Below are 22,876 nucleotides of genomic sequence, written 5' to 3' on the forward strand. Positions count from 1 at the left end.
CGTGTGCGAATTTGGGCAATATTTCAATTTATTGTCACAATGGACAAGTTAATTTGGGACGCTGACTGCGATGTTTTTAATTACGACAGCTTGGCGTGCTGCGAATTGACGACAAATATTTAGAACGCTGACTGCGCGTATGAATTTCGGCTATATTTCGCTTTATTGTTCAATGGACAAGTTAATTTGGACGCAAAGTGTAAACTTATGTCACTGATGCTACTTGCAAGTAAAAAATATATGTTTTACTAGTTTTAAAATGAACATTTAATTTATAAGTCTTGAGCGTGTTACACTTTGTTGGCGTCCAGTATTTAACTGAACTTATAATTACAAAGAAAAGTTAACAACGAATAAATTGAACGAGTGAAATAGAAGAACATAAAGAAATATGATAAATATTCAGCAATACGAAATACAAGAAATAAAGAAATAAGCCAAATATTCAGCAATACGCAGGGTTGCGTTTGTTAATACGATAATGGAGCAGTTACAAGTTCAGTATTACAACTTTTAACGCCAACGAAAACACATATTTATTGATCATAATAATTATCAAGCAACGTAAAAAACTAAATATTGACAAAGAAGTTTTTCTTATAGATGCGTTTAACACAATCTCATGTATAATTGCACGTATTTGTATGGGGAACGGCAGATTGAGCGACACTGGCGTCATCTGACATGAAAAAGTAGCCAATTTCCACTATTTGTTGCAAGCAAGGCATTAGAAGAAAAATTCGACATTTGCTTTGGCTAAGGGTGCTTTAACACTTTGCAAGTGAAATAATTTTTGTGTCTCGTTGCTACTTTTCTAACATTTTTTACAGTTAAAAGCTGCAATTTAACAAAATATGTTAGCAAGTAGTTTTTTTGAATAGTGAGAATGTTTATAACAGTGCTTTGCGATATTTTGTATGTGATTGGGCAAGGCGAAATAAACTTCAATTGCCAAGTCTGAAGCTCCTTAATATTTACAAACTCAACATCTTGAATGATTGGGGCGATGTATGGATAAAATTTCGTTGAACGCATCTATATAAAAACTTCAGGCCGCGGCACAATGCAATTTTTCATATAGATCTCAACAATCGGTTGTATGGGTTATTTTTTTTTTATATGTCCGATCTTGACGATTTTTCCGGACAATCATCTATGCCCAATACGTAAGCTTGTGGTAAAATTTGATATTGCTAACTGTTAAAATGAGGCAGAAATGTGGCAGAAAAGGCGAAAACCCTCTTATTGAACAATCGATTGTATGGGAGGTATATGCTATAGTAGTCCGATCCGATTCCGACATATGTCAAATCCCCCATCAAAATATGCCTGCTTACCAAATTTCATCAAGATATCTCAAAAATTGAGGGACTAGTTTGCGTTCAAACAAACGGACAGACGGGCATGGCTAAATCAACTTACCTAGTCCCCTGATCATTTTGTTATACCTATTGGTGGGTCTAACGGAAACATATGCATACAAAATTATTTGGAGCCTTGAAAATTAAAATAATCGATTTCGACCAAAACAGGTCCCAAAAACCAAAAAAAAAAATTGTTTTTTTTATTTTTTAATGCCGTCGTTTTTATTGCATAATTTTAAGTGGGATAGGAACTATGAGACAAATTCGTTTTCATCGGCAACACTTTTGCACGTTTCTGAAGAAACCCTTAAAAAAAATTGTGAAAAAATAAATTTTTTGACCAAAACACTCCTCAAAACCCAAAAAATATTTTTTTTTTTTTTTTCAAAAAACTGTTATCGCCAAAGTTTTTAGCGGACAATTTTGAGTCGGACAGCGTATACATGAAAATTTTAAAATGAAATGAAAATTTTTTAAGCAGATCATGAAAAAAACCTTAAAAATCAAAGAAAAAAAAGTCAAAAAACTCAAATTTTGCAGGCTCGAAAATTATGTTTTTGGGTATGCTTCGTGGAACTTTTTTTTCCTGCGTCCCAAAACCTATCGAAAAATCGATGGCGCGATATGGGTTATACTAGGTACAAACACACGCCATATTGGCAATTTATACCATTTGAGCAATTTATTACACAATTTATCATATAATAAATTGTAATAACAAATTGTCAATTTAAAAAAAATTGCGTAATAAATTGTTTCAAACTGTAAATACAACCTTGTAAAGTGTGTTTATTGGGTAGATTTAAACGTCAGCTGCGCATGGCTCAACTATATGGTTGGCTCATCTCATCAGCTGATATTATTTTTTTCATTTCACTGGAGTAGGAATTGTCAAAAGAGGAGGGCAAACTCAAAATGAAACCAGAACATGAACACATTATCTTACAACACACAAAAATTTTAAGTTTTATGTTTTCGTTCCATTCCATTCACCTACTTCCAACACGCACATTTTGACATTCTGACCACAGGTATGTTGTTGCTGTAGAGATGAGCCAACCGGCCATCAAATTACTACTGTGTAAGCTAAATTGAGTTGTATGAACACCACTCAATTTGAATTGATATTGCCTCAATTTATTTTTCTGTTTGAACATAGTATTAGCTTTCGTCCATACAAATCGGCCCAGGTTAATGGCCAGAGAGTGTGGGATCCCAATCCTGGTAAAAGTACCTTTCTAATAAAGTGCTCACAAATCATAATCGTCTCGAGATAGGACTATGCGCAAGATTTATTTTTGATAGCATTTTATACCTAATAAATGAACACTAAAGACTTAATATTTTAAAAATTGATAACAGTCCATAACCTGACTATTGTTTTCACTATGCGACAAAATCATTTTTTTTCTGGGTATTGGACAAAACCAACTTTTTTGAGGAGATTGAGGCTTAAGTATAAAAAGTTTTATCTCCTTTTTCCTAAGTTAGCCTCCAAAAAATAGATATCGGCTTTCGAAGCTCGAAATTCTACATTTCGAAATTGTATTTTTTTGTTAAAGCGTTCAGCAAATTATACGAGGTGAAAAGTCAGAACTTCGAAAATATGAAAAACCTGATATTTCCGAATTTTCGCTACACATATCAAAAATCTTAGTCTTGCTGTGAAGGTGGTTAAATGGCCTTTATTTTGATATGCATATCCTTAAGGAAAAATTTGGCAAAACACCTGTTTTAGCGAAAAATGCGTTTTTTTTACCAAAAATTTATTTTAACCAACCCAATTTCTAGCTGGTAAAACTATTGAATATTAAATAAATCATAAACTTGCATTAAATGTGTTATTATCAAATCGAAGCACTGCGTTTTTATACTTTTGAGCTATTTAACAGTACTTATGTCCACTGTGCTCCCCAACAAATTATGACGATCATCTATGTCATGATTTAAATGTGTGTAAAACCGACAACTAAACCAGTCCCTTCATAAAAATTTTGTACAATTAAATAAGCCTTTTATTTTGAAAGTGGCATAAGTCATTTCATGTCCTTTAGGTTCAGTGATAATTTGTTTGTATCTCTCCTCGCCTCCAGATTGTTAGAGTCCAATAACCAAAAGATGCAATTCTTATTATTATTTTATAATTGTAAAACCATCTATATATGAATTCGTTCAAAAATAACAATGCATTTAAGACCATGAGTTGGAAATGACTTATGCCACTTTCAAAATAAACGGCTCAAATAAAGCTTGACTACACAGTAGAACTGCAGTTAAACTTGTGTTTTTATACTCAGCTGAGCAGAGCTCACAGAGTATATTAACTTTGTTCGCATAACGATAATCCGTAACGGCGTAAACTCTTCGAGATAGATATAGACTTCTGATCTGGGAGAAAAAAGAAATTCATTTAGGCATGTCCGTCCGTCCGTCCGTCCCTAAACACGATAACTTGAGTAAATTTTGAGGTATCTTGATAAAATTTGGTATGTAGGTTCCTGGGCACCCATCTCAGATCGCTATTAAAAATGAACGAAATCGAACCATAACCACGCCCACTTTTTCGATATCGAAAATTTCGAAAAAGCGAAAAAGTGCGATAATTCATTACCAAACACGGATAAAGCGATAGTAGGTGAGTTGAACGTATACGCAGAATAGAAAATAAGTAAAATGTTGGACAATAGGCGTGTCACCGCCAACTTTTAAAAGAAGGTAATTTCAAAGTTTTGCAAGCTGTAATTTGGCAGTCGTTGAAGATATCATGATGAAATTTGGCAGGAACGTTACTCTACTATATGTGTGCTAAGGAAAAATAAGCAAAATCGGATTACGAATACGCCCACTTTAAAAAAAATTTTTTTGAAAAGTCAAATTTTAGCAAAAAATGTAATACCTTTACTGTATATAAGTAAACTATGTCAATATTCATCTCCAGTAATGATATGGTGCAACAAAATACAAAACTAAAAGAAAATTTCAAAATGGGCGTGGCTCCGTCCTTTTTCATTTAATTCGTCTAGAATACTTTTAATGCCATAAATTGAACAAAAATTTACCAATCCTTTTGAAATTTGGTAGGGGCATAGATTTTATGACTTTAACTGTTTTCTGTGAAAATAGGCGCCCAGTTTTTATACACAGTCGTCCGTCTGTCCTTCCGCTCGGCCGTTAACACGATAACTTGAGCAAAAATCGATATATCTTTACTAAACTTAGTTCACGTACTTATCTGAACTCACTTTATCTTGGTATAAAAAAAGGCCGAAATCTGACTATGACCACGCCCAATTTTTCAATATCGAAAATTACGAAAAATTAAAAAAATGCCATAATTCTATACCAAATATGAAAAAAGAGATGAAACATGGTAATTGGATTGGTTTATTGACGCAAAATATAACTTTAGAAAAACTTTGTAAAATGGGTGTGACACCTACCATATTAAGTAGAAGAAAATGATAAAAGTTCTGCAGGGTGAAAACAAACGCCCTTGGAATCTTGGCAGGAATACTGTTCCTGGTATTACATATATAAATAAATTAGCGATACCCGACAGATGATGTTCTGGGTCACCCTGGTCCACATTTTGGTCGATATCGATAACGCCTTGACATATACAACTAAGGGCCACTCCCTTTTAAACCCCTCATTAATACCTTTAATTTTATACCCATATCGTACAAACACATTCTAGTGTCACCTCTGGTCCACCTTTATGGCGATATCTCGAAAAGACGTCCACCTATAGAACTAAGGCGCGCTCTTTTTTAAAATACTCATTAACACCTTTCATTTGATACCCATATCGTACAACACATATTCTAGAGTCACCCCTGGTCCACCTTTATGGCGATAGCCTGAAATGGCGTCCACCTATAGAACTATGGCCCACTCCCTTTTAAAATACTCTTTAATACCTTCCATTTGAAACCCATGTCATACAAACACATTCCAGGGTTACCCTAGGTTACTTACTTACTTAATTGGCGCTTAACCGTCTAAACGGTTATGGCCGTCCAACAAGGCGCGCCAGTCGCTCCTTCGCTCCGCCAACCGGCGCCAATTGGTCACACCAAGGGAGTTTAAATCGTTTTCCACTTGGTCCTTCCAACGGAGTGGGGATCGCCCTCTACCTCTGCTTCCGTAGGCGGGTTCCGATAGAAACACTTTCTTGGCCGGAGCATAATCTTTCATTCGCATAACATGGCCCAGCCAGCGCAGCCGCTGCGTTTTAATTAGCTGGACTATGTTGATGTCTGCGTATAGCTCGTACAGCTCATCATTAAATCTTCTTCGGTACTCGCCATCGCCAACGCGTAGAGGTCCATAAATCTTTCGAAGAACTTTTCTCTCGAACACTCCCAAAGCCGCTTCATCTGCTGTTGTCATGGTCCATGCTTCTGCCCCATATAGCAGGACGGGTACGATAAGTGACTTGTAGAGTATGATTTTCGTTCGCCGAGAGAGGACTTTACTTTTCAATTGTCTACCTAGTCCAAAGTAGCATTTATTGGCAAGATTGATTATTCGCTGGATTTCAGTGCTGATGTTGTTGCTAGTGTTGATGCTGGTTCCCAAATAAACGAAGTCTTTTACTATTTCAAAATTATGGCTACCAACAGTAGCGTGGTTGCCAAGGCGCATATGCGCTGACTCTTTGCTCGATGACAGCAGGTACTTCGTTTTGTCCTCACTCACCATCAAACCCATCTTTACCGCTTCTTTTTCCAGTTTGGAGTAAGCAGAACTAACAGCGCGGGTGTTTAGGCCGATGATATCAATGTCATCAGCATATGCCAGTAATTGCACGCTTTTATAGTGTATTGTTCCAGTGCGGTTAAGTTCTGCAGCTAGTATAATTTTCTCCAGCATCAAATTAAAGAAATCGCACGATAGGGGGTCACCCTGTCTGAAACCTCGTTTAGTTTCGAACGGCTCGGAAAGGTCCTTCGCAATTCTGACTGAGCTGATGGTGTTGCTCAACGTCATTTTGCACAGCCGTATAAGTTTTGCGGGTAAACCAAATTCAGACATAGCGGCATATAGGCAGCTCCTTTTCGTGCTGTCGAAGGTGGCTTTAAAGTCGACGAAGAGGTGATGTGTGTCGATTCTCTTTTCACGGGTTTTTTCCAAGATTTGGTGCATTGTGAAAATCTGATCGATGGTAGATTTACCAGGTCTGACGCCGCACTGATAAGGTCCAATCAGCCGGTTCACGGTGGGCTTCAATCTTTCGCACAATACACTTGAAAGGACCTTATATGCGATATTAAGAAGGCTGATTCCACGATAGTTGGTGCATTTTGCAGTATCCCCCTTCTTGTGGACTGGGCAAAGAACACTTAGATTCCAACCGTCGGGCATACTTTCGTCCGCCCATATTTTGCTAAGAAGCTGCTGCATGCGCCTTACCAACTCCTCGCCGCCGAACTTGAATAGCTCCGCAGGCAATCCATCAGCCGTGATCGCGCTCTTCATCTCTGCGCGGTGAATTGCTGCCTCCATTTAGGAGAGCAGAGAAGTATTCCCTCCATAATCTAAGTACTCTCTGGACATCAGTTACAAGGTCGCCGTTTTCATTCCTACAAGAGTTTGCCCCGGTCTTAAAACCTTCCGTCTGTCGCCGTATTTTTTGGTAGAATTGTCGGTCTTTATTCCTGGTGGCTAGCAGCTCAAGCTCCTCGCACTCCCGCCTTTCTGCTTCTGCTTTTTTCTTCCTGAAAAGGCGTCTCGCTTCCCTTTTCAACTCACGATAGTGTTCACACACTCCTCTTGTCGCGCTCGCTTTTAACGTAGCCCTGTAGGCAGCGTCTTTTCTTTCGGTTTCAACGCGGCATTCTTCATCGTACCAGTTGTTTTTTCGTGGCCACCGGTAACCAATTTTTTCCTCGGCGGAAGTACGAAGTGCTTTGGAGATATGCTTCCACTGCTCCTGTATTCCTTCAGGATGAGTTGTGCTCTCAGAGAGCAGGTGTGAGAGTCGAGTTGTGATTGAAGCTTTTCGACGTCTAGCTTTCCTTGTGTTTTTTGTTCCTTGGTTTTAGCCGCGTTGAGGCGGGTGCGTATTTTGGCTGCAACGTGATAATGGTCCGAGTCGATGTTAGGTCCTCGTATCGTGCGCACATCTAAAACACTGGAGGCGTGCCGTCCGTCTATCACAACGTGATCGATCTGATTGCGAGTATTTCGATCAGGAGACAGCCATGTAGCTTGATGTATCTTTTTATGCATGAACCTCGTGCTGGATATGACCATGTTTCGAGCACCGGCAAAGTCAATCAGCCTCAGTCCGTTAGGAGAAGTTTCATTGTGTAGGCTGAACTTTCCGACTGTAGGGCCAAACACACCTTCTTTGCCCACCCTGGCGTTAAAGTCGCCAAGCACAACTTTTATATCATGATGGGGCAGCGCTCGTATGTGCGTTCTAATTGTTCATAAAAAGTGTCTTTCACCTCATCGTCTTTCTCCTCTGTCGGCGCATGGGCGCAGATGAATGATATATTAAAAAATTTTGCTTTTATTCGGATAGCGGCGAGACGATCGTCCACAGGCGTGAACGCCAGCACTTGGCGACAAAGTCTCTCTCCCACCACGAATCCGACGTCGAAACTGCGCTTATTCGTATGGCCACTCCAATATATGTCACAATTTTTGATCTTCTTTCTTCCTTGCTTCGTCCAACGCATTTCTTGGATGGCGGTGATGTCAGATTTTGCTTTGACGACGACATCAACCAGTCGGGCATCTGCACCAACCCCATTCAGGGGCGGACGTTCCAGGTGCATGCCCTCCATTGGAGTATGATTTTACGTGGCGGGTCCCAAGCTCAGCGCACAACCCGCTCAGCGGGGGTGAAAATATTACTTGGCACGTTTATATAGCGAGCCGCTTGCCCCAAGACAGACGCCCGCTTGCAGCCGCACCTAGAGGTGTACAGACGCTGCCGATGAGATCTCCCCCGGCTAGCCCTTAAACCGATTATGTCAGAGTGGCCTAGCCAGGTTACCCTAGGTTAATTTTGCTAAATGGTGATTTTCCCTTATTTTGCCTCCAAAGCTCTCAGCTGAGTATGTAATGTTCGGTTACACCCGAACTTAGCCTTCCTTACTTGTTTTATTAAAAGATATATGTACATATATTTTACATATGGTTTGAAACAAGATTATTTTCTTAATCTACACCGTTAAGGCCTTGGTCACCGTCAATTTCGTTCTCGTCCTCGTCCAAGCTTTCCTCAGCAATCTTTAGTCACCAACATATATCAGCTATCATGGCGTTTAGCTTTTTGCCTTTGTATCGAGACTCCATTGGTATAGCTGTTTGGAGAAAGCGTTTTCCCTGTTCATCGGATTCGGTAGAAAGTTATCTCTCTAACCAGTCGAGATGAGTATGCATCAAATGCTTTTTTAAAGACATATGAACGTGTGCTTTTGAAAAGGCTTCCACTAGGTCGTTGACATATTCTCCAATGTAATCACGCTGGTTTCCAAGAACCATGGTAATAACAACTTTTAAGGCACCCCAAGCAATCGCAATATTAGTATCTAAGGTTTTAGTTATTTTATATTTTTGAGCTCAAGGCCGGATTAAATAAAACACTTTTAATTTTTTTTAATTTGATTTGTTTTATTTTAATTATTTGTCAATATTTCGACTTCACTCTGAAGTCATCATCAGGACTGACTGCAAAAAACAATACGTAATTTTAATAATAAAATAAAAACATTATTTTATGCATCAACACCACTTACATCTTCAAATGCGCTTTCAAGACGCTTATAAAGTTTAAGTTTTGGATCTCTCAAATGGGCGAAGTTCTCTGCTGTCTTTTTGATGCGTTTTGATTTGCTGTTGACGTTGTTGGAATATTGTCCTCGTCTTCACCAATATCTGAGTCCGTATCAGCATCGGCATTGTATTTTTTGAAGTAGCACTTTTCGCAAGTCCTTAAATAGTGTTTGATGCAGGTCGGAGTAAGACAATGGTCGCAAACTGCCGTTGTTTTGTTGTCGACTTTAGCAGTTCTGCAGGTTTCACACCGTCGCTTCAAAGTGTTTACCTGAGAAAGGAAAATAATGAAATTGTTTTGAAATTATATAAGCTAGGAAAACTTACCTGTACTGTTGGACGCGATCTCGGTACTGAAGGAACTATTTTAAAATCTATCAAGTCCATTGCAATTTTAGTTGTAGAATTAATTTGTGTTTTGCATCGATTGTGCAATTGTTTCTGTGCTAGCTCCATTGCCAAGTCTTTCAAAAATATTTTGCGCTTTTCAGACTTATGGATGTTCCATGTAGGGTTACTACGCTCAAAAAGCCTGAGTGCGGTTTGAGGTGTGTTTTTCTTTTGCCTGTGAATCCGCGTAGCATTTTATCAAAAGTATCGACTCCTCCTTTATGCTCATTATAGTCATGTATGACTTGTGGTTTTTTTGTCACAGGATTCAGTTCTTCACTGGCATGGGCTGTTGAAAGAACGTCCTACACGTTTTTCTTTGAATGTGATGTAAAGCTTACCAATTCTGTTGAATTTGAAAAGCAAAACACTGATTCAAATATACCCCTTTTTTTGCTTCTTTAGAAGATGTAAAAAGCTTTGGCAATTGGGGCTTATTTCCTCTTATTTTGCCCACCAAGGTCGTATTCCGTGCAAGCAATTCCTCTGCCAAGTCGTAGCTTGTGAAAAAGTTGTCCATCGTGATATTTACACCCTTATCCAAATAGCGATTACTGATATTTTTATGCCATATTTTCCAGGCTTAGATGGAATATATTGGCGGAAACTGCATCGGTTTCTTGTTGAAAGTAACTGCTCATCAATTGTTAATTCTTTACATGGAATGTAGGGCGTCGTCAAATTCTCCAAGAATAATATCCATACATGACGAATAGGCGCCAACTTATCGTGCCGTAATCTCTCAGCGCGAGTCCTGGAATCGTCAAAGCGTAAAAAGCGGCACAATTGCCCAAACCGATACAATGCCATCACTGCTCTATAAAAGGGCATGTTCATTTTGTGAAAAAGATCCTTGGATTGAACTAAGTTTGCTTTTTTAGCACTGGCGTATAAAATTATTGCAATAAAAGCATATATATTTCATCAACATTCGTGTCCTGCCAATATCTTAATTTTTTTGGAACTGCTTGACGCATATTGTCTTCAATTACTCTTTTAGCTTTCCTATTCGTATCAAGAGCAATACCTTCAACAAGAGACACTGGGAAAACACGTATGAATGCGTCTCTTTTTGACTCAAATCTTTCAGTACATATGGACGTTGATTGTCTGCGCATTTCCAATGCCAGTTCTGTTCGCCGTTCTTCTGTTTGACTTGGCATTGACCACCATACAATTCGGTCGTTCCTTCCTTGACCACAATATTTTTCTACACGGTTTCTCCCAATAGCTGAACTTGAAAAAATACGTTTTCAGCGGGATCCATATCTAGCGGTGCTTCCTCGTGGTCATATTCTTCAAACCGTGTGGTCTGGAATGGCCGGTGCATTTTCGTCTCCAAAGTCAGACTGGTAACTGGGTATTGGTTCATCATCGCCTTCAAATGTAGGGTCGATTCCACCATCATCTTCATCGTTTTCGTGCTCATTGAAATAATTTGCAAGATCTTCCTCCGCGTAGGTTTGCCAAATAAACAAAATTTTTATAAAATATGAAATCAAACTGTTCACTTGAAACTTTTAGGCAGAACTGATAAAAATGCAGAATATCCTCCAAAATCCGTTAGAAATGTTTATGTTTCCATACAAAATATATGAAGAAATATTATGGGCACTGAGTGCCCCAATTCACGTACAGAGAACCAACCATATGAAATGCCGTTACTATTTTATTTTAACAGTTATACACCTGAAATTTTAAAATCCCATAAACAAATCTACAATTTATCAGTCTGCCGAAAAGAAATTTAATAGGACTTCCCGGTCCCCAGTAATTCAACATCAAAACCTAATATGGGCACTGAGTGCCCAACTCACGGTTCTAAGGTTAAGCTACATAGTCATAAATTTTTTATATTTTTTGCCATCCGCTTTTGATTGCCTCATACAAAAACAAAAAAAAAAAAAGAACAAAAAAAGTTGATTCCCTTTGGCGCTTTACAAATCACAGCTGAAAAATGAATGTACCTGCAATTGTTGATGACAGAAAGGGTCGGGTAGCGATATAGAAGGCCGGATATATTTTCGTAACGCTCAGTTTGAAAATAATGTTTTAGTTTCAAATACAAGTAGAGCTTACGATTTCTTGAACATATTCGAGGAGAGATTTCTCGCGAGTCTCGCCTTCTCGCGAGATTCTCGAATCTCGAATTACTCGTAAGGTTCGCGAGATTCTCGGTATACAACTTAATCGATTCATTGGCTGTTTTATATAGAGCTTACGATTTCTTCTGGAGCACAAGCCAAAATGTCCGCAAAACCACGAGTAAAAAACCCCGAAATGTATAGAATATTTTCAATGCAGCGACTGAATTGAAAGTCGAGAATCTCGCGAGCTTTACGAGTAATTCGAGAATCTCGCGAGAAAAATAAAATATTGCGAACAAAATTATATGTATAATAAATATGTTTTGAGTTAAATGTCATTGAAGCAATATAATCAACAAAAATGTACCAAGCAAAAAAACCCAGTGTATAAATATTGTCCATACAGCGATTAAGTAAGAATGTCGAGAAGCTCGCGAGATTTACGAGTACGTCGCGAGACACGAGAATCTCGCGAGAAGTCGAGTTCTCGATTTCTCGGGTCTCGAAAATCTCGCTTGTGTTCGAGAAGAAATCGTAAGCTCTAAATACAAGTAACAGATAGAGACTAGCATAATTTCAACTTCGGTTTAGTTTGATCGTAAAAGTTTGATAGGTTAGCATTTGTCGTTATATACCAAGTTTTGATCTATTACGGCATCACAGGCGCAGATTACGCTGAGTATCCTTCGACTTCATCACGCATCGTATCCATACTTTGACTTTTGACATTGTGGAAATCTTCGCTCTATCCACCACCTCAAACCGAGCGGGATGCACTAGCCATAGCCATCGAAACATCTCTATGCTGTGGCACGTTTATCAACTTTAAAAACACCTCGCCACAACAAAGGTTTGAAGCGGCTTACTTGTTTCTTCCCGCGCCAGGATTGCTAAGATCAATCATATCACTTATCCCCTCAAGAGAAACCGGGGTCTTAATTTGACCTCCTTTTGGCGCCTTCGAGAAAGCCAGAATCTTAGCGTTACACCCCCCCCCCCCCCCTCTACTTATATAGCGAATAATCCGACTTGTTTTAAGGGAGTTGTTGAGGAGGCTGAGTTCCAGTATTTAGTGCAATACGATGGATTTAACTATTTGCTGCACGGTATTTGGTGTGGGTCGGTTTTCTTAGCGATTGGGTAGAGTACACTTATACTCCGTTGAAGAAACATTTTCCCGTCCGATCACATTTTGATGCTTTCTAATATCGGGCAGGCAGGTAGTGTCGCTTTTGGGCGTTTTATTAATTTGAACTATTCCGATCCCATACCATCTTACCACCATTTACTTTGGCCGGGATTGCGGTATAGCTTTCTTTATCGCCTTCCCTATATGGCATTGAAGAAAGCTTTTACTTCCTTAACTCCTCCTATTTTTAAACAGCGGTTACTTGGTCAATGGAATTGTTCCAACAGGAGTTTGCCACGTCCCTGAATAATTTCATGTAAAAATAATCGTTGTTTTTACTTCCGTTCTTTGGCTTATCACGTGCGTAACTTGGCCATGTTGCAGTGCCCATTTTCTTCTATGAAGCACGACATTCCTCATTGTTATCGTTGCCCTTCCTAGCTCGTTGAAACCATTCTTAGCTTGGTGAACGTAGTGAACGAAAGATATTATAATGCTCGGCTGCTCTACTGAGCACAAGTTTGATCTCAACGAATTTTCCCTCGGTCGATTGCGATGTGATAACTTCGTGTTCAAGTTTTTTGATGAGAACACACTCCGCGAACTTGGGAAGTTTTAGCACAAGATCCTGATACTTATGCTCACCACATTTCGAGGTTAGTGAAAATCGATCAACATCAGTCCGTAGGTAGAATTTACATTGTGCAGACTGAACTGCTGATTGTAACACCAGAGAATCCATATGCTAATTTCAAGCTATCAAAAAAATACTCCCCGTCTGCGTAGTCCGTTTATTTTGCTTGAGAGGTAGACGAGGATAAACAATATGGTGAAGAGGTTTGTTCTCACAGGTATATCGGCGAGACGCTCGCAGGTGTGAATAGTAATACTTATCAGCGTTGCTTTCTTAGCACTACAAGTCCAACACATCGATGCTTCTATGCAAGGCCGTTGAGATAGACGTCACAAGACCCTATTGACTTAATGTTTTGCTCCGTCCATCAGATTTCCTGTAGGATGGCGATATCGGCCTTCAAATTTACAGAGATATCAAGGAGACAAGTAGTGGTAGTTTTCACATGAGAGATTCGGATATTCCAGCTACATCCCTTTAAATCGAAGCTCTTGAAACGTTTGTCTTAGCTCGAATCGGGCTAAGGAACACATTAGGTTATTGTATATGTATTCTCTTTAACTTCTATTCAATAAAATGTGTCACTTCTAATTCTTGCGGAATTTTTACTCTTCTTTTGTTGTCTTCTATCTTTCATTTTTATTGGCTATTTCCCTTTATCCTTTATTACCTCTGTTGAGATTTCTTTTCTTCAACGCTTGCAATCATGGCGGAGCCATACAAGGTGGCAGCACGGTGACATTCCTACAAACATAAATAAAACTTCCATGTACTTTGTTTTTCTAAATCGATAGGCTAATGTCAAAATCGTACTGCGCCGGAAGTTGGTGTATCAAATCATATTAAAACAAGTAAGGAAGGCTAAGTTCGGGTGTAACCGAACATTACATACTCAGTTGAGAGCTATGAAGACAAAATAAGGGAAAATCATCATGTAGGAAAATGAACCTAGGGTAACCCTGGGATGTGTTTGTATGACATCTGTATCAAATGGAAGGTATTAAAGAGTGTTTTAAGAGGGAGTTGGCCATAGTTCTATAGGTGGACGCCATTTAGGGATATCGCCATAAAGGTGGACCAGGGCTGACTCTAGAATTTGTTTGTACGATATGGGTATCAAATGAAAGGTGTTAATGAGTATTTTGAAAGGGAGTGGGCCTTAGTTCTATATGTGGACGCCTTTTCGAGATATCGCCATAAACGTGGACCAGGGGTGACTCTATAATGTGTTTGTACCATATGGGTATGAAATTAAAGGTATTAATGAGGGTTTTAAAAGAGAGTGGTGGTAGTTTTATATGTGAAGGCGTTTTCGAGATATCGACCAAAATGTGGACCAGGGTGACCCAGACCATCATCTGTCGGATACCGCTAATTTATTTATATATGTCATACCACGAACAGTATTCCTGCCAAGATTCCAAGGGCTTTTGATTTGGCCCTGCAGAACTTTTTCATTTTCTTCTACTTAATATGGTAGGTGTCACACCCATTTTACAAAGTTTTTTTCTAAAGTTATATTTTGCGTCTATAAACCAATCCAATTACCATGTTTCATCCCTTTTTTCGTATTTGGTATAGAATTATGGCATTTTTTTCATTTTTCGTAATTTTCGATATCGAAAAAGTGGGCGTGGTCATAGTCGGATTTCGGCCATTTTTTATACCAATACAAAGTGAGTTCAGATAATTACGTGAACTGAATTTAGTAAAGATATATCGATTTTTGCTCAAGTTATCGTGTTAACGGCCGAGCGGAAGGACAGACGGTCGAATGTGTATAAAAACTGGGCGTGGCTTCAACCGATTTCGCCCTTTTTCACAGAAAACAGTTATCGTCCTAGAGTCTAAGCCCCTACCAAATTTCACAAGGATTGGTAAATTTTTGTTCGACTTATGGCATTAAAAGTATCCTAGACAAATTAAATGAAAAAGGGCGGAACCACGCCCATTTTGAAATTTTCTTTTATTTTTATATTTTGTTGCAACATATCATTAGCGGAGTTGAATGTTGACATAATTTACTTATAAACTGTAAAGATATTAACTTTTTTTTTTTTAATTTGACTTAAAAAAATTTTTTTTTAAAGTGGGCGTGGTAGTTCTCCGATTTTTCAAATTTTTATTAAGCGTACATATAGCAATAGGAGTAACGTTCCTGCCAAATGTCATCATGATATCTTCAACGACTGTCAAATTACAGCTTGCAAAACTTCTAAATTACCTTCTTTTAAAAGTGGGCGGTGCCACGCCCATTGTCCAACATTTTACTAATTTTCTATTTTGCGTCATAAGTTCAACTCACCTACCAAGTTTCATCGCTCTATCTGTCTTTGGTAATGAATTATCGCACTTTTTCGATTTTTCGTAAGTTTCGATATCGAAAAAGTGGGCGTGGTTATTGTCCGATATCGTTCATTTTAAATAGCGATCTGAGATGAGTACCCAGAAACCTACATACAAAATTTCATCAAGATACCTCAAAATTTACTCAAGTTATCGTGTTATCGGACGGACGGACGTACGGACATGGCTCAATCAAATTTTTTTTCGATACTGATGATTTTGATATATGGAAGTCTATATCTATCTCGATTCCTTTATACCTGTACAACCAACCGTTATCCAATCAAAGCTAATATACTCTGGGTGCTCTGCTCAACTGAGTATAAAAAGTACAAATCAGCTGTCACTGTGCTGCCACCTTGCACCCACCTTGTATAGTTCCGTCATGCTTACAATAAAGCAATGGTTGTGTGTATGTATGCATATAAAGACACTTTGTTCATGTTATCAAATATATATGTATGTATTTGGCTATCTACTTATCTCTTTGTATTTTCCCATTGTTTTTTTTTTTTTTTATTGAATATTAATTTGATTGAGAAATGCTATCATTTCTTCTGGTAGAGTAAGCTTGGCATTTTTATACTTTTTATGAACATAAAATTGTATATTAAGTTTGGGTCGCAGTCACAAAATCTCCTAGTTGTTTGTGTAGCAAAAAAAACTCCTCTCTGTTATGGTGCCCTGCCGAAATATGGGCCCTTTGCTCGATATTCACCCCATAGCGATAAGATGAGCCCCCATCAAGTTTCCTAGGGCATTTCACGCCCTCCTTTTGTAAATAATCAAACTAGGTCCATTTTAATAAAATAGGCTAGAACAGCATATAGCGTTTTTTCGAATTCCTCTATTAAACGAGTCGGAAGTTCAACTGATAACAAGATTTGGCAATGTAGCCAAAACAGACGTTTACGAGTTGGTAATTCTAGGACGTGTCAGTTAAAATCAGGCATGCTTAACCAACGAACCGATATCATTTCGTTAAGATAATTAACGTTAATAAACGAAACGAAATGACTTTGTTTCGTTTATTAACGTTAATTATCGTAACGAAATGATATCGGTTCGTTGGCTAAGCATGCCTGGTTAAAATGAACGCCTCTGCTGGCAGCAAGCTATCTGAAGATTATTGTATACCTGATGACAAAGTCCGAACACTGCCAAAATTGCTCTAAAGTTATATTCGCCACATTAAGAGTATACTCACCGTGGAAATGTGGTGATGTTGAGTTTCGTAGTTTATCAAAGACACAAATATTGAATACCGTACAGTACGACACAAAATTTCGATGTGCTGGCAAAAGCAACAAGCGCGTTTCAGTTTCCTGTTTGCATGTAAAGCCAGTTAAATTTAAGAAAGATGTAGGTTCATATTTAATTCTGTTAACATTCATATTATTGTCTTCATACTTTTTAAGATGATTGAGCTCCGATATCATTTTCGGTAGGATCTGGTAGCTCTGCTAGTGCTCAAGAGTGATGACGGTGGTGAGTACGAAGGAGGTGTAACGATGAGATGAATGAGCTTCAAAGGCTAATTAAACTTGCTTAACCCTAACACCATAGTCGTAACCATACCCATATCCATAGATAACCATCTCCAATGTGATCGATTGGTGCCTTAACCTAAAAATCTTGAAAATTTCATAAAAATGAAGAAAACGCAAAAAATTATAAACATATTCCACAAAAAAATAAATCTCTTAGTCGTAACGTATCCAACACAATGAATAAAATCTACAAAAAGTTATTAAATTCACCAACTAAAATATGTTTAGGTTATGGATATTGCGAGAAACCCAAAACCAATTGGTTGGCCATGGTATGGTTATGGCGTTAGCGTTATGGTATGGCAACATTAATCGATTACATTGATTTCCATAAGGTAAGTTCGATCAGCTGTTTTATCTGGTTATGGTTATATGGTTAAAAGTCACCATTAATGGCCCTTCACGCAGGTATGCAGATTAGTGCAACGAATAAAAATCCACATGCTTTGCTTGTCTAAGTTATGTTATGCGAATAGTCGACGATGCTCTGTCCAAAAAATTATATCTAGCGACAACCGTATTCGGAAGCCGAGGAAGGAAGAGATCTCCACTACATTGGAAGAGGGTGGATGAGGAAGACTTTATCGCCCTTGGTGCTCCCAATTAGTGTGAGCATTCGCGGATCAGGAATAATTTGCCTTGGTTGATACATAATGGCTAAAATCGCCTTAACGAGACAGGGATAGCTGGCGTAACTGATAAGGAGGTCGAAAATTCGCATAGGCGGTTGTTATTTTTAACTTTTCGGATTGCCATTAATGGTTTAGTAAGGGAGAGGAATGGTATCCCTAGTATTTTCGCTAGAACCCCCAACCGTTTCCAATCGAGACCAACATTTGAATGTGATATACTTGACCGAGACTGGCGAAAATCGCTACTTTGTTGATGGCGACCACGGTATAATGGTAGCGTGCTCCTCCTAACACATCGACGATCCTGTGTCAAAGTCCCGGACAAAGCAACATCAAAAATGTATAAAAAAGTTTTTTCAGTTAAAAATGTTTTTCTAAGCGTGGCGCCCCTGGACAGTGATTTGGCAAACACTCCGAGCGTATCTCTGCCATCAAAAGGTTCTCAGTGAAAACTCTTGTAAATGCCGCTCAGAGTCGGCGTGAATTATGCAGGTCCCGTCCAACCCAATTTGTAAGGAAATTTTGAAGAAACACAATGCAGTTTGGAAGAGAAGCTCTACCTTTTCGGAGGTATGTCGCGTCTTTTGTTTATTTTAGTTTTCTTCTGCATTGCCTGATCAGTAAAATAAACCTTGGCATTCTATTAAGGTGTCTGTACAAGCTGTCTTTTCTGTGGATATTGTAGATGTAAGAAGTACGGATCTCCAGTTTTGTCTGGACTTTTGTCTTCGAAATATAGTAATGTCCATGTTTGCCCATTTACAAAGCCGTTATCTCCGTTATCATCTTAGTTAAATAAAAGTGGTTATTTGGCAACCTTTTACTTTGTAAATATGTTTTAAGCTGGCTTTAGGTCCGTGGATAATAAATTAAAACGCAAAACATTTCGATTACACACGGTAATCGTCTTCAGAGGAAATAGTTATCACGTCTTCACTGATTGATGTGGAGTGATAAATAAATAGATAAAATGAAAGCCGTGATAACCTCCAAAGACTATTTAAGCCTATCCACTCTTCCAACTTTCCTCGTGCTCCTTTTTATTTTTACTACAGATTGGCGGGATGGGACTTTCATGTTTTACGACGACTCCGAATGGCATCTGCAAGACAGATGAGTTTTCAATGAGTAGCTCTTAATAGCAGAAGTACACTCGGAGTGTCTTTTTAGTTAGACCGTAATAATTAAGCTGCAGTATTACGAACAACCGCAAAGTTAGATCGCATTATTTGCTGCAGACTAGGTGATAGGAGTCACATTCCTCTTTTCACGTCTTCCGCGAGCAGGTGTCGTTGGGAATTCCTGAGCGGAACATTTTCTTTCATTAGCATAACATGGCCTAGTCAGCGTAGCCCTGTGTGTTAATTGGACTATGTTCATGTTTTCAAATAAATGTTTCAAGTAAATCTCAAAGAACAGCCGCATCTGGGAATGGGAATGAAAGTGGCTTCCCGAGTCAGATTTTAGTTTGGGGAGACATGACCTTACTTCTCAATTGCCAACTTTGTCCATTTTCGGCATTACTTACCGTATCAGATGCTCCACTTCCAATATTTTTCTCGGCGTCGGTTAGAAGTGCTCTCAGATACCTGCGGCAATGTAATGCTTTCACTTGATGTGGGGACCTCGAAATGTGCGAATATCTAGAATACTGTAGGCATGGCGTCCGCCTATAGCAACATGGACGATCAGGTTGTTTGTTCTGCGATAGGGCTTTAGCCCTACACGTCAGCTACTGTCCACAGTAACCAGCTCAATAATACTATACGCAGCACCAGTGTGGTATGGATCTAAACAGACCCATCAAAAATATATGTATATTAGCAGCGTACCGACTTGCTTCTTTAAGAATAGCAAGTGCTTATCGGACGGTGTCCGACGAAGCGATCCTGGTTCTAACCCTGAAATCCCAGTGGACTTACTGTCAAGCGAAATGGCCGATCTGTATAACACTAATATCGAGCGACCGTCTGAAGAAGACAAGAAAAGAGCAAGGACACAAACAATAGCTAAGTGGCAAGAACGGTGGGAGGCCTCGAGTAAAGGGCGTTGGACTTTCACACTAGTTTGAAACGTAGCTCAATGGAATGAGCGGAAGCACGGCGAACTGTACTACCACCTCACGCAGATAATGAGTGGACATGGCGGTTTCAAAGAGTATTGATGGAAGCGTAGGATAGAGGAAGATCCTCATTGCCCAATGTGTACCACGGAGTTAGAAAACGCAGAATACGTTATGTTCCACTGCCCCCGTTTCCACGAAGAAAGATTCACCTTGCATGGAGTTTTTGGGGAGGAACCTACCACGAGAAATTTAGTATCACATATGTGCAACAGGAAAGAGTGCTGGACTGCAGTGAGCAAAATGGCATTTATAGTAATGACACGTCTGATGGATGCTGAGAGGGACCGCAGAGAAATGCGCATGCGAAGCAGTGGCGATTAAATGGACACTCAGAGCAAATAGCGGGAACCTGGACGCAGGGACAACAGTAGGCTCTTAAAAAATGAGAAATATGGAACGCCACCCTGAAGTAATGCGAAAGTGGTGCCGGGGTGGGCGACGGTTCCAGAACGGGGCTGTTTTTTAGTCTACGGACACACGGTTGCTGCGACGGCAGCAATTATGGTGCATTAGGCATTTTTCAGCCTCCCCGCAAAACAAAAACAAAAAAAAAGGGTTTTAGCTATGTAGCTTGATGGATATTTTTATGTTTAAACCCGAAGCTGGATATGGTCATGTTTCGTGCACCAAGGATGTCGGTTAGCCGAAATCTATAATAAAATCGCTGGAATTGCTGTTTTGAAAAAAAATAATATAGTTTTTAACCCACACATAAATGCCTCTGGATCCGCCCCTGTCAAAACCTTTTGACAGTCTACTACGGTACGCTACTCCTAGACGTAGAAGGTTCACTCCTTCCCTTCTCCCTTGTCTAAAAAAGCCCGCTGAATATTCGGCAAGCGTCGGTTCAATTAAGGAACTATGCCTAAAACCCTAGAATAATTAAACAAGGGAGGTGGTATAAAAGCTCCCTTCCCTACCAGAAGGAATTACTATCCTTGCCTACCCCGACGATTGCACTATAATGGCAACTGGACCTGGCTCTCCAATAGATGAATTAGATTCTAGAATAAACAGCTATCTCTTCATTCGGTTTAGTTTTTTCACCTCCCGCGACGTGGTACTATCGCCGACCAAATCCGTGCAAAGAACAGATGCCGCAAATATTCAACGCTCACGTCGATTGTGTTACGCTACCGACAGTCAGTTACACAGAGATCTTAGGGGTAACGTTCGTTAACACTCTTATCTTCAAGGTGCATGCCACTGAAATTGTATCTAAATTACAAAGCCGCAACAAAATCTTTAAGTCGCTTGCCGGCATCATGTGAGGAAAAGATAAAGAAACCTTGCTAACCACGTACAAAGCAATCGGCCGACCGCTCATGTGCTATGCGTCAACAGTTTAGTCGCCTGGTATCAAATGACACACACTGGAAAAGGCTGCAGACCTGCCAAAATGCTGGACTCAGAACTACCACGGGATGCCTTTTTTTTGACCGCCGAACATCATTTACATAGTGAGGCTAAAGAGAATTTTTGCTTAATTGTCACAAACCTAGGCACCCTAGCCAACATTTGCTTGATCTAGGTCCGAGTTAAAGGATAATCTTCATAAGCATTGTGATGTGATCCGGCTCCTGCCTACACAGTCTTTTGATCCAGACAAGCATAGGGAGGCCCTAGGCAAAATCCACTTAGAATCAGTTAACGTTTTTGCTAGGGCGCGCCCGATGATCTCCGTTATCAATAAACACTTGCAAAAGAAGAAAGCACATTACCAAGAGGAACACGAATCAACCTGGCCCAACTTCGTTATGGATATTGTAACAGGTTAGAGTCTCATTTGTCTAGAATCAACCGTGACACATATAATGTATCTCCTACATGCGATCAGGGCCGCGGCAATTGCCCTGGGCCCGGAAGGTTTTTGGGGGCCCGTCAAGGCAAAGCAGTATTGACAGTGGCTCAAAGTGTTGACGGTAATCTACCATCGAAATCTGGAACTGCAAGCTAGAAATGACACACTGGACGTGGAAACAGAAAATATACATAGCCTGATTGATAACTTGCAGAAGTTCAGGGATCAATGGTCGATCATACTTCAAGAATGTAAGGTTCTGGCAGGGAGTATAGGAGTTGTGAATACCTTCGCAGGGAAAAGAAGGAAGATAAGAAAGCTCGAGTTCGATGAATTACCTGGCGAATCGCCTGAGTGTGATTCCGAAACTTAATTCAAACAGCAAGTTTTTTACGTTTTTTTTTTGGACTGCTTGACTGGTTTCGAAGTCGTAACTGACATTGCGATTAAATTTAGTTTTTTGTGGAAGTATCAGGACCTGACGGAAGAAAAATCATTCATCTCAAAGCTATCCACTTAGTAAATTTGGGATGTGATTCGCTGCCATCATTTCAACTTCTGAACAAAGTTCATGACTTGAAGACGGAAATATTATTTCACAACATCTGCATAGCATTAAGAATATTTTGCACACTTCCAGTCAGTGTGGCTGAAGGGGAGCGTTCTTTTGGTCTATTGTCTCGCGTGAAAAATAAACGCGAACTGTCCCAGGGGCCTGGCTCGGCTCTCTGCGGCCCTGCATGCGATTTGTCTCCACATGACACTAACTAATTTTTCAATTGTAATGTGGAACCTACGCCTCTAAAGCCAACTTTGCTATGGTCCAACCCTGTTGAAATTGCTAGTTTTCTTGGACCTCCGTTAGAAGACTTTGATGCTAAGCACTGTTAACACAACTACAACATCCGCCCCTGTCAGACTTAAGCTATAATACCATGAGCTTCCCTTTAGTCTTCGCAGTATACGACACTTATTACATCTATGGATTGGAATTCCACAATATCTTAAATACTCGAAAAGCTTATTC

At 39.5% G+C, this 22,876-nt stretch overlaps 1 protein-coding gene across 1 annotated transcript; it reads right to left on the bottom strand.

Annotated features, from left to right (window-relative positions):
- Nucleotides 1–9,168: 9,168 nt before the first annotated feature.
- LOC137246137 (uncharacterized) lies at nucleotides 9,169–17,180 on the bottom strand. Its single transcript, XM_067777228.1, has 3 exons — nucleotides 16,879–17,180; nucleotides 9,483–9,720; nucleotides 9,169–9,426 (listed from the first exon to the last, which is right to left on the bottom strand). Exons 1-3 carry the CDS (start codon nucleotides 17,178–17,180, stop codon nucleotides 9,169–9,171), a joined length of 798 nt encoding a protein of 265 aa, XP_067633329.1.
- Between the last annotated feature and the right edge of the window lie 5,696 nt (nucleotides 17,181–22,876).

The sequence above is a fragment of the Eurosta solidaginis genome, chromosome 3 (assembly GCF_040869045.1).
Source record: "Eurosta solidaginis isolate ZX-2024a chromosome 3, ASM4086904v1, whole genome shotgun sequence".
NCBI lineage: Eukaryota > Metazoa > Arthropoda > Insecta > Diptera > Tephritidae > Eurosta > Eurosta solidaginis.

Coding starts and splice junctions, on each gene's coding strand:
- LOC137246137 (XM_067777228.1), bottom strand. CDS start 17,180: ATGATATCGGAGCTCAATCATCTTAAAAAGTATGAAGACAATAATATG. Junction 9,721..16,878: donor TGTTCGGACTTTGTCATCAG/GTATACAATAAT, acceptor GCGGATTCACAG/GCAAAAGAAAAACACACCTC. Junction 9,427..9,482: donor GATCGCGTCCAACAGTACAG/GTAAGTTTTCCT, acceptor TTCCTTTCTCAG/GTAAACACTTTGAAGCGACG.